Here is a 13,648-nt window from a genome sequence, read left to right as displayed (position 1 = left end):
GGAAGTATCATTCAGGCCCCTAGCGCAGCGCTTTCTTTGCTGTACCCCCTGTCTCCATCCCTTCTTAGGTTCCTCTCAGCAAAACCATGTGCTTGTCTTTTTTAACCTAGCAGGTGACCAGTATGCCACCCTCCCCATTGTGTCTCAAATTAGCACTCTTGAGGTCAGTGTATCAGTTACTGCTCCGGTAACCTTGACCTCTCTCCCAGCTGTCTCTCCTCTCTGGAGCTTTGCATTCTGCCCCTCAGAGCATTGTGTCCCACGTGGCTTCACTGGCAGGGGGTTGGTGCTGAGCAGCTGTGCAGACAGCCTCACAGCCAGCTGTTGTCATGCAGTGTCCCCCCTTTCCTCCTCCCTCTGATGGGCCAGACCCTGAGAGAGAGCTCTGCTTTACACTTCATGTGGTGCATGGATGTGCTGACCAAGGCAAGGGCAGCCTGGCAAGGTGATGGGAAGAGCTGTAGTGGCCATTTGCAAGAAAATGAGCAGTGCTGAGACCCCAGTCCTGCAGCTTTGGTAGTAAACCCCATGTTTGTCTCTCTGAAATGAGGAGAGTGAGGAAGTGGGATGAGTTGCTGAGAACAAGGGAAGGCATCGATTCTGCCCTGTGGGCAGGCTGCCAAGGCAGCATAGCTGCAGTAACTGCGTTCAGGAAGCACTGTGGATCCCAGCACTGGGGGCTGTTGAGTCGCTTAAGTGCAACCACCAGCTGATTTTCCACAGATCAATAGACCCCTTCCTAGCATGCGCTGGCTGAGCCTTGTTTTTGTGCTCACAGGCATGGGGGACTGAGCCCATGGGCCATCTTTCTCCCTTTGCACAGTGGGGTCTGTGAACATGGCCTAGAAGCATGACTGGTATGACAGCTAGATCCTTGACAGTCACTCATAGGGCAGGTTAGCTTTGGAAAGAGATGCCTTTCTCAGGGTAAGGTAGGTGGCTGTTAGCATCAAGATGAGGAGTACAAAGTACACGTGAAGGTTGGTTGGAGCAGGCAGGTTATTTGAGAGTGGTTTGCATGGCAGCCCCCTTCTAATGCCGTTTTCCTTCTCCTTAGCTTCCCTATGAGCTGCAGGACATGGTCAATAAGCATTTGCACAGCACTCAGGAGTCCACAGGCCCTGGTCAAGAAGCAACCCACACATTGGCTCCATCTGATGTTGTTCCCACCTCGGTCATTGCCAGAGTCTTGGAGAAACCAGAATCTCTGGTGCTGAATTCAGCTAAGTCTAGCAGTGGCAGCTGTCCCATGGCTGAGGATGTCTTTGTGCACGTGGACATGAGTGGAACGCCTCCTGATGCCTGCAGCAGTGCAGGACAGATGGGGAAGGAGGGAGGAGATGCAGGAAAACAGCAGAATGGTGGCTGCAAGCCTCAGAGCAGTGTGGAGAGTGTGCCAGAGGAGGTGCCTGCCTTTGAGAAGCTAAGCCCATACCCTACGCCATCACCTCCCCATCCGATGTACCCTGGGCGCAAAGTGATTGAGTTCTCTGAAGACAAGGTAAGGATCCCAAAGAACAGCCCCCTGCCCAACTGCACATACGCTACACGCCAGGCCATCTCCCTCAGCCTGGTGCAGAGTGAAGATGAGAGCTGTGACAGGCAGCGGACGCTCCCCAACAGCCCTGCCTCAGAAGGGCGCCGTTCAGCCTCCAGCTGCTCCTGTCAGCAGTCACCCAAAGCAGCCCGGCCTCACGGCTCTTCCCAGAGCAGCCCATTCAGCAGCCCCCCCCAGATCCCCAGCGCCTTTGCCAGCTCCGCCAGCTCCGAGGAGGACCTGCTGGCCAACTGGCAGCGCATGTTCGTGGACAAGGCTCCCCCCACCTCAGAGCGGGTGCTGATGAACCGCACAGCTTTCAGCCACGACACAGCCCCCGAGCTCCAGAAGAGGTTCAGCCGCTCTATGCAGGAGCTGGGTAGGGCGGCCTCGGTTTATTCGGATGGTGAGGAGTCTGCACAGAGCTGCAGCTGGACTGTGAGCCGGGACTCGAGCGTGGAGACGGACAGCACTGAGTCCAGAGCCCGCAGGAGCCATTTCTCCTCAGACTATGGTACAGATTTCTCCCAGGATGAAGCTCAGAAGCTGTTGCAGGAAGGTGGTGGAGGTACCACTGAGCCTGGAAGCCCCTCACCAGAGAAGCACAAGGACTATGTAGACCTTGGCTTGCCTGAAAGCCCAGCTGAGGAGAGAGAAATGTTGCTCCAGGGAAGCAAGGAGAGCAACCAAGGAGGTGACCAAGAAGAAAGTGGAGAAGTCAAGGTCAAGCCTCCCTTCAGTCGGCCGCACCGCAGCCCCAAGAGAATGGGGGTCCACCACTTACATCGCAAGGACAGTCTGACACAAGCCCAGGAGCAAGGCAACCTTCTCAGCTGAGGCAGGGCAAGAAGCAGCCGCAAGCTACAGAGCTGTGGGATGCCTCCATCTGTCCACTTCTGAGGAAGGAACCCCCTTTAGTACCCTCCTCCTGGGGGGCTCTGCTCTGAAATTTTGTATTTATTCTATTCTTTTGCTACCTGGAAGAGCTGGAGTCCACCTTCCCCAGCACCTCAGACCCACAGTACTAGCACATACAGTGTGCAGAAGCACACCCACTGCCCTGGCACAGTCGCAGCTCTCTTCACAGCCTCACACTGGTGCCTGTACCGGAGCTCATTCTTGGTACTCCTCGTCCTGGTGCCTGTGCCTCTTAATGCTCACATCTTGCTTCCCCCTTCCCACTCAGGTACCTGAGGCCCTGGGTGCTCTCGTGCTGGTTGCCTGCAGCTGCTCTGCTCTCTTTCAACTTGTGCCAACAGGGCAGAGTGCCTGTGTGGTGGTGTCTGATTCCCTGGGAGCCCTCAGGGGCTGTGAGTGGGGCACCAGGACTCTCCCAGCAGATGGCTCTGTGCCCCTGGGGATGTGCTGGGATTTCTGGTGTTTCATTTTCCTGCTGGTTTTGTTTTCCCCAGCTGCCCTCTGGGTGGTTCTCCAGAATCTGCCTCTGCAGGTCCCCATTGCTTGGCTCCTGCATTGGGCTCAGCATCCAGCCCCCCCCCCCGAGGCAGTGCACAGATGCTGGTGCTGTGGCATGGTGCATGGGTGCTGTTTGCTGGGGTAGTTTGGGGAGGCACCAGCTGGGCACTGGGATCTGTGTTTGTGTGTCCCTCACACCTTCCCCCGCTCTTTGTGCTGTTGTTTTGTTTGTGCAGTGCTGATGCTTTGCTCTTGGGTGGGCTTGCTTTCTTCTTTTCAAGCCTTTGGTTTTGGGGTGTATTGTTTTTCCTTTCTCCCCGCCCTGCATAAACAGACACAGCCGCTGGCAGCCAGTCCGATGCCTGCATTGAGGGTGTGTTGAGGAGGCTCAGCTTGGAGCTGCGCTTCCCTCTGATCCTGGCGTCCAACCTGCAGAAACCCCTCCAGACTCAAGAACAAGGTCTTGCTCCAGGCGATCAAGATGTGAAGGATGCCGCTGGGCTCGGTGCAGGCCTGCCAGGGATGTGAGGGCAGCTCCCTGTAAGACACACTACCTCATGGCTCAGCAGCAGCCCTTTGCCAGGGGCTCCTCGCACACCCCCTTCTCTGGGGGCTCCAGGCTGGCTCTGGTGCCTCTCTGGGGCCTCCCCTTCTGGATAGGGCCTCTCTGTGCATTTCTCCTAGTGTAGTGTGATAATGTGTGACTTTTCATCTCAGTCTTTTGTGCTCGGTGTCTTGTTAGGGGGGAGGGAAGGGGAGAGGTCTGTAGATGTAGGTATTTTTTTGAGGGCTTACAAAGCCCAGGCATCCTATTTTAATATTGTCCTGTGCCCTTGTCTGTCTGGTGTTTCTTGGCTCCCCAAGGGGTGCAAGGCAGGGTAGCCTGGTTCCCTGTGCCATGCCTCCCTTGAACCCACTGGCTGTCCTCAGCCCGCTGTCTGGTTTTTGAGTTGGGTTTGTGTTGTCCTCCCACTCTACTCAGTGAGGGCTCTTCACTGGGCTGCAGCCAGCAGCCCTCTCTCTGGGAAGGGAGCTTCTGTTCATAGCTTACAGCAAGATGTGTGGCCAAGAGCTGCCTCGGGCCCTGCTCCCCTCCCAAAACCCCTGTCCCTGCAGAGGGCCTGCAGCTGGGGCCAGCCAGGGCTTCAGCTCGAGCCTGGGGGCTCCAGGGCCTGTGAAAGGGAGCTGCCGGTGCCTGTGGCAGCTCTGTAGGTTGCTTTATGTCCCCTGCTGCCTTGTTTCCCACCTCCAACATTGTGGAGCTGGATGCCACCCTCTGGCAGGGAGGTGGAACTCAGAGTTTCACTACAGTATTTTGCTGGATACCTGTGCAAACAGGCTGCTGAGCGCAGGAGCCTCCTCTGAGCCGGCAGGGTGTTCATCTACCCGGACCTGAACGTGCTGGTGAGGTCCTTGCATTTGCTTTCATCAGCTGCTCCACTGCTGCATTTCTTCTGTTCTTCTGCAGCGTTGCTGAGGGCTTGTACGTGCTGTGGCTGCCAGCTCCTGCCTCACAGACATCACCTGGGCTTGGATGCTCATGGAGTGAGCTCCTCTGGCTCCCTGAGGGAGAGATGTTGCTCCATCTCCTGGTGTGCTGGTCAGGGGACCAACCCCACTCTTGCAGAAGCAGCTAGTGGTGATGGTGCTGGGCAGAGCCAGCCTCCCTCTGCTACCTTTGGTCAAGGTAGGCTTAAAAGAGAAATGGAGGGGATGGCAAAGGGGTGCCCAGTGCCTCACCAGACCCTTCTTCACAGCATTAGGCTGCTGGCAGAGGTTGAGGGGGAGCCTCAAGAGGAGCAGAGCCCTTTCCCAGCGGCCATGGTGCCTGACCTCTGCACTCCTGCTAGCCTCTGGCAGTATTGGCTCTGGGGCGCTGAGCTGACCCCATTTTCAGTGTCCCAACTCCAGACTGTTAATCTGTAACTAATGTGTTTTTTTCTGACATTTTCAAACTGATGTATATTTTAAGACCAGAAATAAACTATTTTAAAAGTAGGTGGCAATGGCTACAGTGTTCTCTGTTGGCTAAGACCTGAACTGATCCTGAGCATGTGAGGGAGCAGAGCCTCTCGTGGGACAGTGTCCCAGGGTTGCTGAACTGTGTGTGCCACCCATTAGCTCTCCCAGGGAAGAGTGATCCTGCCATCCGTAAGCTTTCCAGGAAGCTGTGAACTCATTGGTCATCCTGACTGCCCACTTTAGCAACAGCCTGATTCCAGGTGCTTGTGCAAATCAAGTCATCTGTGTTGGAGAAGAGGCACAATCCCAGGCAAGGAGTAATGCGTGGGGATGAGCTGTGGTTTTCTTCTTTAATCTTATCCAGCCTCTGCAAACTTTGGGTCTGACTGTAGACTGTCAGCTCAAAGATCAGACTGAGCCTGCAGACCAGAATCCATTGTTCCCAGCAGCACTTGTGTCATTTCTGACTCAGAAGCTCACAGCAGCTTAAAAAAAGGGCAGATTATTTAACCAGGCAACTTTGAGAAACACTGAAAACAATGTGGGCAATTTTCACATTACTTAAAGGCTGTAAAGGTTTGACTAGTAAAAAAACTCTCCAGTGAAGCTTACTGTGCTGTAAGCAGCCTCAGTGTTACTCATAAAATTCTGCCTACCACATTTCAAGCATTTTGCTGGCTGAGAGGTCAGAGGAGTGTGATGAAATTTCCTCCATCTCCCGAATTATGCTGCCTATGCCCTTCTGACCTGGGTGTATGGAACACAGGGGCAGCTTCTTGTTTCTTTGTCCCCATAATTAATGATTTTATTCTGTGTTCCCTTGAGTAGCAGCTGCTGCCACTATTTAATCTTCCAACCTAATCTGAGCCTTGACACATGATATTCCTTACCTAGCTCCAGCAAGGGCCACCTGGCTGAGCAATGAAAGCTAGTGCTGAGACAGCCACCTGGTGACAACCTCCATGCAGAGGGTATCTATCTCCTGCTGCTGGACAGAGGAAAAGCCTGGGGGTTACTAAATCGGGCTATGACCAACCTCCCTGCAGGGTCAGGTGAACATCCTTAGACCCTGCCCTCACAGGGAGCAGGAGAGCCCACGAGCAAGACAGGCTGCTGCTGGTGCTCCAAGGCCCCGCACACCTCCTGCCTGCTCCTGGTACCTACCAGTGTCTGCCCCATTGCAGGGGGTGCAGAGTGATGGAGGGGACACTGCCATGAGTGGTGCCATGTCTGTGACCTTTATAAAACTCTCATTGCGACAGCAGTACAAGCAATAGAAAGAACATCTCTTATACACATCTGAATAAATACAGCCTGCGCCCTGCGGGCACAGCAGAGCACAGGGGGGAGGCAGGGCAGCGTGAGCTACACAGGCAGCGACTGGACAAGCACAAGCGGCCAATGTGGTGCGTGACAACACAGAGACGTGTGTAGAGATTCGCTTGGGCCAGGCTCCGGCACTCAACCAGGAGAGGCGTCAACAGGACGTGAAATGTGTGAGAAGACGGCTGGGGCAGCCCGCCGGCAGCAGGGAGCTGTGGATGCACGCTGCCCACAGGCACAGTGCTCTTCTCGGCAGAAGCAGGCAAGGTAGCCCAGCTACATTTCTGTTTCTGCTAAGAGGCTGTCACCGAGACCTGACGTCATCAGGACCATCTGGGAGCTGGAATCTGTGGTGAGAGAGGGAGGAAACCATGAGCTGCTTGGGCTGCCAGAGAGTGCTGGGCTGTACTCCAGATCCAGAGGTGAGGATGAGGAATTATAGTGCAGCAGGGTGGGAAGCAAACTGCTGAGAGGACTGTGAGATTAAGTAGTAACTAGGTCTACTCTGGCCATGCAGCAGAACAAAATCGATGTCTGGGGAGGAGAGAAGGCAGAGACGGCAGTAAGAGCCTGGGGTGGGGTATCTGCACTTGTTATCTTGGCTGTTGAGAGGAGCATCAGCTCTAAACCCTCCACACACACACTTGCAGGTGACACTGGTTGTACTGACCCCACCGTGCCTTACCCAGCCCTGCACAGGTCTTTAAATCTGCAATCACCCTGTGTCTTTTCATCCAGAGAGTGTCCAGGTGTGATGGGGCTGGCAGGCTGCAAGCCAGCCAAACCCACCTAGGGCAGTGGTGTTGCCTTCCCAGAAGCAGGGAAGGCAGTGGGCAAGCAGCCATTTCAGGGCAGCAGAGGCCTGGAAATCCTGACCTTCTGCGCTGCATGAATAGAGGGTTTGTGCAGCCCTTCCCTTCCTGCCTCAGGAAGGTGAGGGCAGCTCTCTGGCTCTGTGGTGGCACAGAGCGACAGCCAGGAACTCTTCCCCACGCCAAGTGAATCAGCTGCAAGGAGGATGGGCACGCATAGCAAGTAAGAAACTCAGCAGGGTACCAGTTTCCCATCCAGAAGCCTTTATAAATGGAAAACAACCCTGTTTTTTCCTGTAGGCAAGGGACATCTTTAGTGGCTGTGTTTCTGTGTGATCCCATCCTACCCATTGAAAACTGCTGTGTGGGATCAATATTTTGGGGATTAATTTCTGGAAACTGGATCCAAAACTTGGCCAGAGCTGTTAGTAGAAGGATTTTTATGGTGCTAATAAATGAGGATCAGATGTTTCGAGGCTGAGGGAGTGGTTGGGTTTGTCTCCTGCTAGTCTGATAATAGAACAGGGAGGGGAGAAAGGACAACTAAAGGTAGAAAACCCAACACAAAATGAAAACCAGCAGGATCAGGGCAGAGGCATGACAATATGCAGTGTCATATATATAAACAATACACAACAGGCTACTGCTATCTCCATAATATGCCTTTTTGTATGTTACAAGCAACAGACAGACTGTGGCACCTGGCTAACCCTTCACATGTTCGGAATGCAGAGATAGGAATAGGTGATGCTGTGCGGATTGCAGCAAGGTTCAGGAAGCATGAGGAATGACATGAGTTTTGGCTAGGATATCTGGCAAAGACCCCTGAGATCCTCAAAGCTCCTGCCCTTGAGTTTTAAGACTTTGCACAAAGGTTTCATTCCTGCAGCATCAGGGAAATGCCTCTGAGGCATCATTGTCACTCACTGCAGCAGCTGCATTGTCCTTGGAGGCTGCTTGTCCAAGTGCAGCTCAGCCCAATGCTACTTAACATGAAGGCTGCACCTGGAGGCTGTCTGGATGCCAGTTCACAGGGATAGAGGACAGACCCCATTCACCTGCCCTACCACAAAAGACCAGACACCCCAATTCCTGCCTGTCGGCCCCTGCCCACAGCCCAGGTCCCAGAGCTCTTACTGTTCTGGCAGATCCAGGGGTTCTTCTCCCTGGTTGTGACTTCGCGAGCCTCCGTCTCCTCCTCTTCCTCACCCTCTGAAAGCAGGTCAGAGATCTGCTGCTGTAGCTCGGGACTGATGTTGTTCTCTGCCAGGATGAGTGTCCGTAGGGCTGTGGGGTAATTCTCTACCATATCCAGCAAGGTCTAGATGGAGAGCGAGATAAACAGGCTGTCAAGCAGCACAAACAGCAGCTAGGCTGAGCAGAAAGAGCTTCAATGCTCTGTCTCCCTGCAAACTCCAGCCCTCCTCTTCTTACCTCAACCTTCCCTTGGCCATGACCTCCCTGCACCAGGCTTTCTGAGAGCCTGAGAACTTCCCATCCTTCCGTGGGAACAGCTGAGCCTGGATTTCCTGGCTGTATAGGCTAGTCCCCTCTTCCTGCTGGGAGCTGGGACTCCGAGAGGAGAGCCTGTGCTAACAAGCCTTGGCCTGTATCTGTCCACAAAGCTTTAGCTCCGATCCTCAACCACAAATCCAACCCCTTACTTTCTCCAAACTACAAAGAGTCGTGTGTTTCTCCCTGATGAGCTGAGGGAGGTCCAGCAGCCCTAGGTCAGAGCTGTGCCTTACAAGCTCCTCCTGTAGCTGTAAGGGCCAGGGGAAAGCAACATCACCCATGGGCACAGGGAGGGAAGGGGTGCCCATGGACTTGGGAGGGGAGTGGAAGCAGGTGTAGGTCCTGGGGCCTCTATAAACAGCTAAGACCTATGCCCTTGAGACTTCAGTGATGCTATGGAGTAACAGTGTGCTCTCATACCTGGGCTGACTGGTTGGTAAGTCCTGTTCCCTCCAAGTCCAGAACTTCGAGGGTACGACTGGAGGCCACAGCAACAGCGAGCATCCCTGCTACCTGGTCACCTGTGGGATAAGGAAACCAGGGCTGTCAGCAGCGCCTGCCTTCTCTCATGTAATACTACATGCCTTCATGGGCCTTGGGCTGTCATGGAAACATCCTCTGACTATTTAGAAATCTCTTGATTTGCAAATCTTGGTTACCTTGTGGGTGAGGAGGGGGTAAGCTGTTAACTGAGAAAAGAAACAAGGTAAAGGTACACCATTTTGTAGTAATGGGAGCAGTCACTAATTATCGGGGGAACACAAAGTAACACAGTGAAATTGGGTTTATTCCACAAGGATCCATATCTTCCCAAATATTTTTCTTACTCAAGAATGCGAGGGCCTTTAACAATCCCTGTAAAGCATCCCAGATGCAGAATAAGGATGTGAATACCTCAGTCTAGGGCGAGGTTGTAGCTGGACAGAGGACTCTGCACAATCTCCCTGGAAAGGGGACAGGCTTTGGGGGTGGCTGCAGCAGGACCAGGAGCATTAAAGACTGATGCTGCTAAAGAGACAAGGCTCCAGCATGTTCTCTTGATATTCCCAGGCAAATGCCAAGATACTCTACAACTGTGACACCTTCTCTTGGAAAGAAAAAACAACAGGCTGCTGCCAGGTAACACCATGAGGCCCTTCCTGCCCAGGAGGAGGAACCTGGTCAGGCAGACAGGGCCTGCAGGGAGGCTCCTGTTTCCAGACCAGACTGGGTGAGGCGAGACTGGCGCTCAGGGAGGCACGGCCTGGTCTCCTCCTCACCACCTTGCATCAGAGCTGAAGAGAGTTGGTTTCTATGGCAACGAGTGCCAGGCTTTCCTCCTCCTCCCTGCTCCGCCAGGATGATGAAGGGAGGAGTGCAGGGACATCATACTGCATCTGCCAAACCAGCATCAGGGCCCAGGGCTTCAGGAACAGGGGACACATGGAGGGCCAAATATGATGACAAAGGTAGCGGAGCAGGCAAGGCACAACTTCCTTTCTGTGCCTCCCTGGAGGGCATGTGGTCACCTCATACAAGCAGAGCAGGAAGGGTGGCTTTCCCTACACTGAAGGCACCTGTCAAGGTGAACTCACTGCTTAGGATCAGAAGGCATCTACGCAAGAAACTGCCCCATCCCACTGGTGATGCTCTACCACCACCTTTGTAGATCTTGGTCCCCAGCCACCCACTGGCACAAACTGCACACATGCTGAGAGGCAGGAATGCAGCATTCCCTGCTCCTCCTCCCTGGCCCCCCAGCTTACCTAGGGGGTTGTAGTCCAGGTTCAGCACGCGGAGCTGGGAGCTGTGAGCCACTGCAATGGCCAGGCGCCCCCAGCCTTTGCTTGTGACACCTGGGTTGGCGCTCAGAGTTAGCTCTTTGAGGCCTGGAGAAGAGAGAGAAGCCAAGCCAGAGCCTTAGGGTCACCGAGGCAGTCTCAGGGGAACTAACCAGAACACCTTTGAGTCATGTCTCCTGTTCTCTGACAGTCTAAAGGGTTTGGTTTACTCTGACAAACATCACAACATAGTTCACTAAACAGTGAAATATTTCACTGCTTTCAGCAGCAGCTCTTCATTTGCCCATGCTGTGACTGCCCCATTTCTCTGCTCCCATCCTGAGTCCTGCTTACCCTAAATAGAACAGAAACAAGTAAGGTGTGTGCGAGATGACTGACAAGGAGGTGGCATGAGGTGACAGGTTGGAGAGAAGATAAGAGGGACAGTAGGCTCTGAAGCCTGCAGCTGGGGGCGGGGGTAGCCAGCAGAGATAACAGCATCAGTAGCACTGTAAGCACACACCTAGAAAGTGCTGGGGAGCGGTGGAAACCACTTTGTGAGTCAGGAGAGGGGTGGTGGTACCTCAGCACATGCCAGCTCTCAGCTTAACTAGCCCACTGGCCTCTGACCACCAAAGATCATCCCCTGCAAAGATCTGAGCTTTGGCACTAAGGTTATTACCATACACCTACACACTCAGGGAGTGCACTCGCAAGCAGGGACAATTCCCAGGCAGTGACAATAAAGGCAGGTGCTGAGGTGGGGGCACACCATGTATGGTCATTATCAACACACAAATGCAAAATAACAAATTCAAAGCCCAAGCTGCCCCCTCCTCCAGTTTCAAATGCTCCTGTCATGCACAAGAAGCAACCTGTTGGGCCCTGAACTCCAAACTGTCAGCAGGGCAGATCAGCAGCAGAAAGTCCATTTCCAAGGGAATTGCTTCTCTGTTACTTGGCTTTTCTGCTGAAGTTCCTCAGCCCAGGAAAACGATAGAGCCGGCCTCCTCCAGGGCTGAGGATTTACTGCTGTGTGCATCTGCTCTGTGTGAAAGCTCCACTGGTGGTTGTGCAGCCCACAGCCCCTGGTGCTTACCGGACTTGGCCCCGTCAGGCGGCAGGAGCCCACAGATAAGGTTGATGCCTTCATCACCCAGCATGCAGTCTCCTAGATCCAGAGCCACCAGCGAGGGGTGGATGGAGAGAGCAGGGTTGAGGAGGGCCAAGCCTGCATCTGTCAGGGGACTCCCATGGAGGCTGCGCAGGTAAAAGGGAAAATTACTATGGAGCCTTTGTCCCGGGGACTAACTAACCTTGGTGGGGAGGGAGAAGCAGACGGAATGAGGAGGATGATAAATGCTAACCCCACGTGGGGGAAAATCACTGGGAAGCCTCAGCTGCTACGGTATCCTCCCTGGGGTGTGCAGGGGATGCCAGCGGGGCAGGGGCGGCCCCACCACCGGGCCAGCCACGCTGGAGAGGCTCAGACTGAGAGAGCCAGGACCGTGCCCAGCCGGTGGGGCAGAGGCGGCTCCGTCCCAGACGGGTGAAGGACAAGGGGTTACAGCGTCAAGGGCACTTTTCCTCCGACAAGACCTAAATTCAGGGACCAGCCCGGATCTGCGAGCCCCTACAAGACCCTTCCCCGCCCGGAGGGAGCCAGGGGCACCCCGCGATGTACCCGCCCCGCTGCACTCACAAGAGGGACTGGACGGAGCGGTTCGTCTTCAGGGCCTCGGCCAGCTGCTTGACGCGGTTGATGTTGGAGACGATGCCCAGGTTGAGGTTGAGCTGGGCCAGGGAGCGGGACTCAGCCACCCCCCGACACACATGCCCGAAGTCCCGCTCGGAGAGCTGGCAGCCCCGCAGTGACAGCAGCCGCACCGAGTTCTCCCGCAGGCTCTCGCAGATGTCTCGGATCTCAGCCCCCGACAGCGTCTCCCCGGAGATCTGGATGGACCCCGGCAGCATCTTCCCCCCGCTCGGGGACCCGCCAGCCGCCGACAACCGTCGACCCCGTCGCGGCGGTAGGGCGCCGGGGGCGAGCCGCGCTGCGCGCTGCGGGCCGGGGCAGTCGCCAACGCCGCCGCCGCCGCTGCTGCTGCTGCTGCCGCCACCGGGCAGTCCCGGCCCGGCCCACCGCGGCCCCGGGGGCGTCACCGCGCAGCCTTACCGGCGGCCGCGGGGCCGCCCCGCTGCACCCGGGCAGCAAGACCCACGGGAGCCATCGGCGGGGGCTGATCCGCACTGGAGCCGGGCTCTGAGCCCCGCCGGGCCGCACCGCCCCGCCGCACTGCTCCAGCAGCGCCGGGCGGGGGCTGAGCGGCCCCGCGGCTCCCTGCCCCGCTCTGCCCGCACCTGCCGGGGCGCCCCGCCTCCTGCCTGCCACCGCTACGGGCCCTCCTACCGCCCGGGGCGGGCCGGCACCGCCCTCCGCCCTTCACCTCGTCCCCCTCCGGGCAAGGGCCCCTCCTCGCGGAAGGGAGTGGGTGTATGAGGACCCCCTTCCCACACCGGCGTTCCCCGCCGCCATCTTGGGCCCCGGGACCACTCGAAGCCGGTGAGAGGCGACGCTGGTGCCTGCTGGCTCTTGCCTGCTGCCTTGAGGAGACAGCAAGGCCGAGGCCAGCCGGGGCTGCGTCCCTGGTGCTGAGGGGGTGCAGGAGGGGAAGGAGAGTGTGAGAAGCCCCTGGGAACGGCTCTCCCTGCTTGCCCTGCTACCGCCTGGGCAAGGACCCAAAGGCATTGGGCCATGGCATACTTGGTCTGAGGAACAAAAGTCTTCTACCAGCTTTGGTGATGTTTAAACCCACTGCACCCTAAGCTTGAACCCATGGGTTGATGTTGAGGTTGGTGTGAACCACTCTTCACACCCAGGGCTTGCAGAGCTGGTGCTTGGAGGCAGCTGGGGAAAGGTGGAGTGTTGGGGAAGTGCCACAGCCTTCCTTATCCCTGCAGCACACAGCCTGTTCCCTCAGCCCCACCTGAGGTGTGAGGGATGTACCTCACCCCCTGCTCATTTACAGGTACAGATCAGAGGGATTTGCCCCCTCTACCCCCCTCATCTGGTAATTCGGTACTTGGAGAGAAATAGGAAGCAGGGCCCCAGTGTTTTCAACTCCACTGAGCTGAAAAAGGAAGCCAGTGATGTGGAAATTAGGTTAAACCGCCTAAGTAGGCAGCTTTCAGCACATAACTAATCTGGCTGCTGTGTACAGCAACGCTCAAGTGAATTCCAGTCTGCTGGGTAACTCTGGGACAAACCCAGGCTCCACTGCTTGGTTTGCAGGCCTGGGTGGAAAAAATGGGATGGAAAGTGA

At 55.8% G+C, this 13,648-nt stretch overlaps 2 protein-coding genes across 9 annotated transcripts in view; one reads left to right on the top strand and one right to left on the bottom strand.

Annotated features, from left to right (window-relative positions):
* Positions 1–4,951, top strand: part of TJAP1 (tight junction associated protein 1) — a 39,498-nt gene extending 34,547 nt beyond the window's left edge. For 6 of the 8 annotated variants that reach the window (XM_080614949.1, XM_080614950.1, XM_080614953.1 and 3 more), the window contains one exon: positions 1,058–4,951. In XM_080614949.1, coding sequence (XP_080471075.1) covers positions 1,058–2,374 — 1,317 coding nt within the window. In that variant the 3' untranslated portion in view covers positions 2,375–4,951. The remainder of the gene's footprint in view (positions 1–1,057) is intronic. The other 2 variants (XR_013956556.1, XR_013956557.1) reach the window with 2 other exon arrangements.
* A 1,563-nt stretch (positions 4,952–6,514) lies between these two features.
* LRRC73 (leucine rich repeat containing 73) lies at positions 6,515–12,299 on the bottom strand (the record flags this gene model as incomplete). Its single annotated transcript, XM_080615529.1, has 6 exons — positions 6,515–6,585; positions 8,188–8,371; positions 8,986–9,086; positions 10,311–10,433; positions 11,425–11,585; positions 12,028–12,299. The coding sequence occupies 6 exons, from the start codon at positions 12,297–12,299 to the stop codon at positions 6,515–6,517; spliced, it is 912 nt and encodes a 303-aa protein (XP_080471655.1).
* Between the last annotated feature and the right edge of the window lie 1,349 nt (positions 12,300–13,648).

Source organism: Psittacula echo (genome assembly GCF_963264785.1).
Source record: "Psittacula echo genome assembly, chromosome: 4".
Classification (NCBI taxonomy): Eukaryota; Metazoa; Chordata; class Aves; order Psittaciformes; family Psittacidae; genus Psittacula; species Psittacula echo.
Note: the sequence above shows the minus strand (reverse complement) of the source record. Positions and strands in the feature narration are given on the sequence as shown.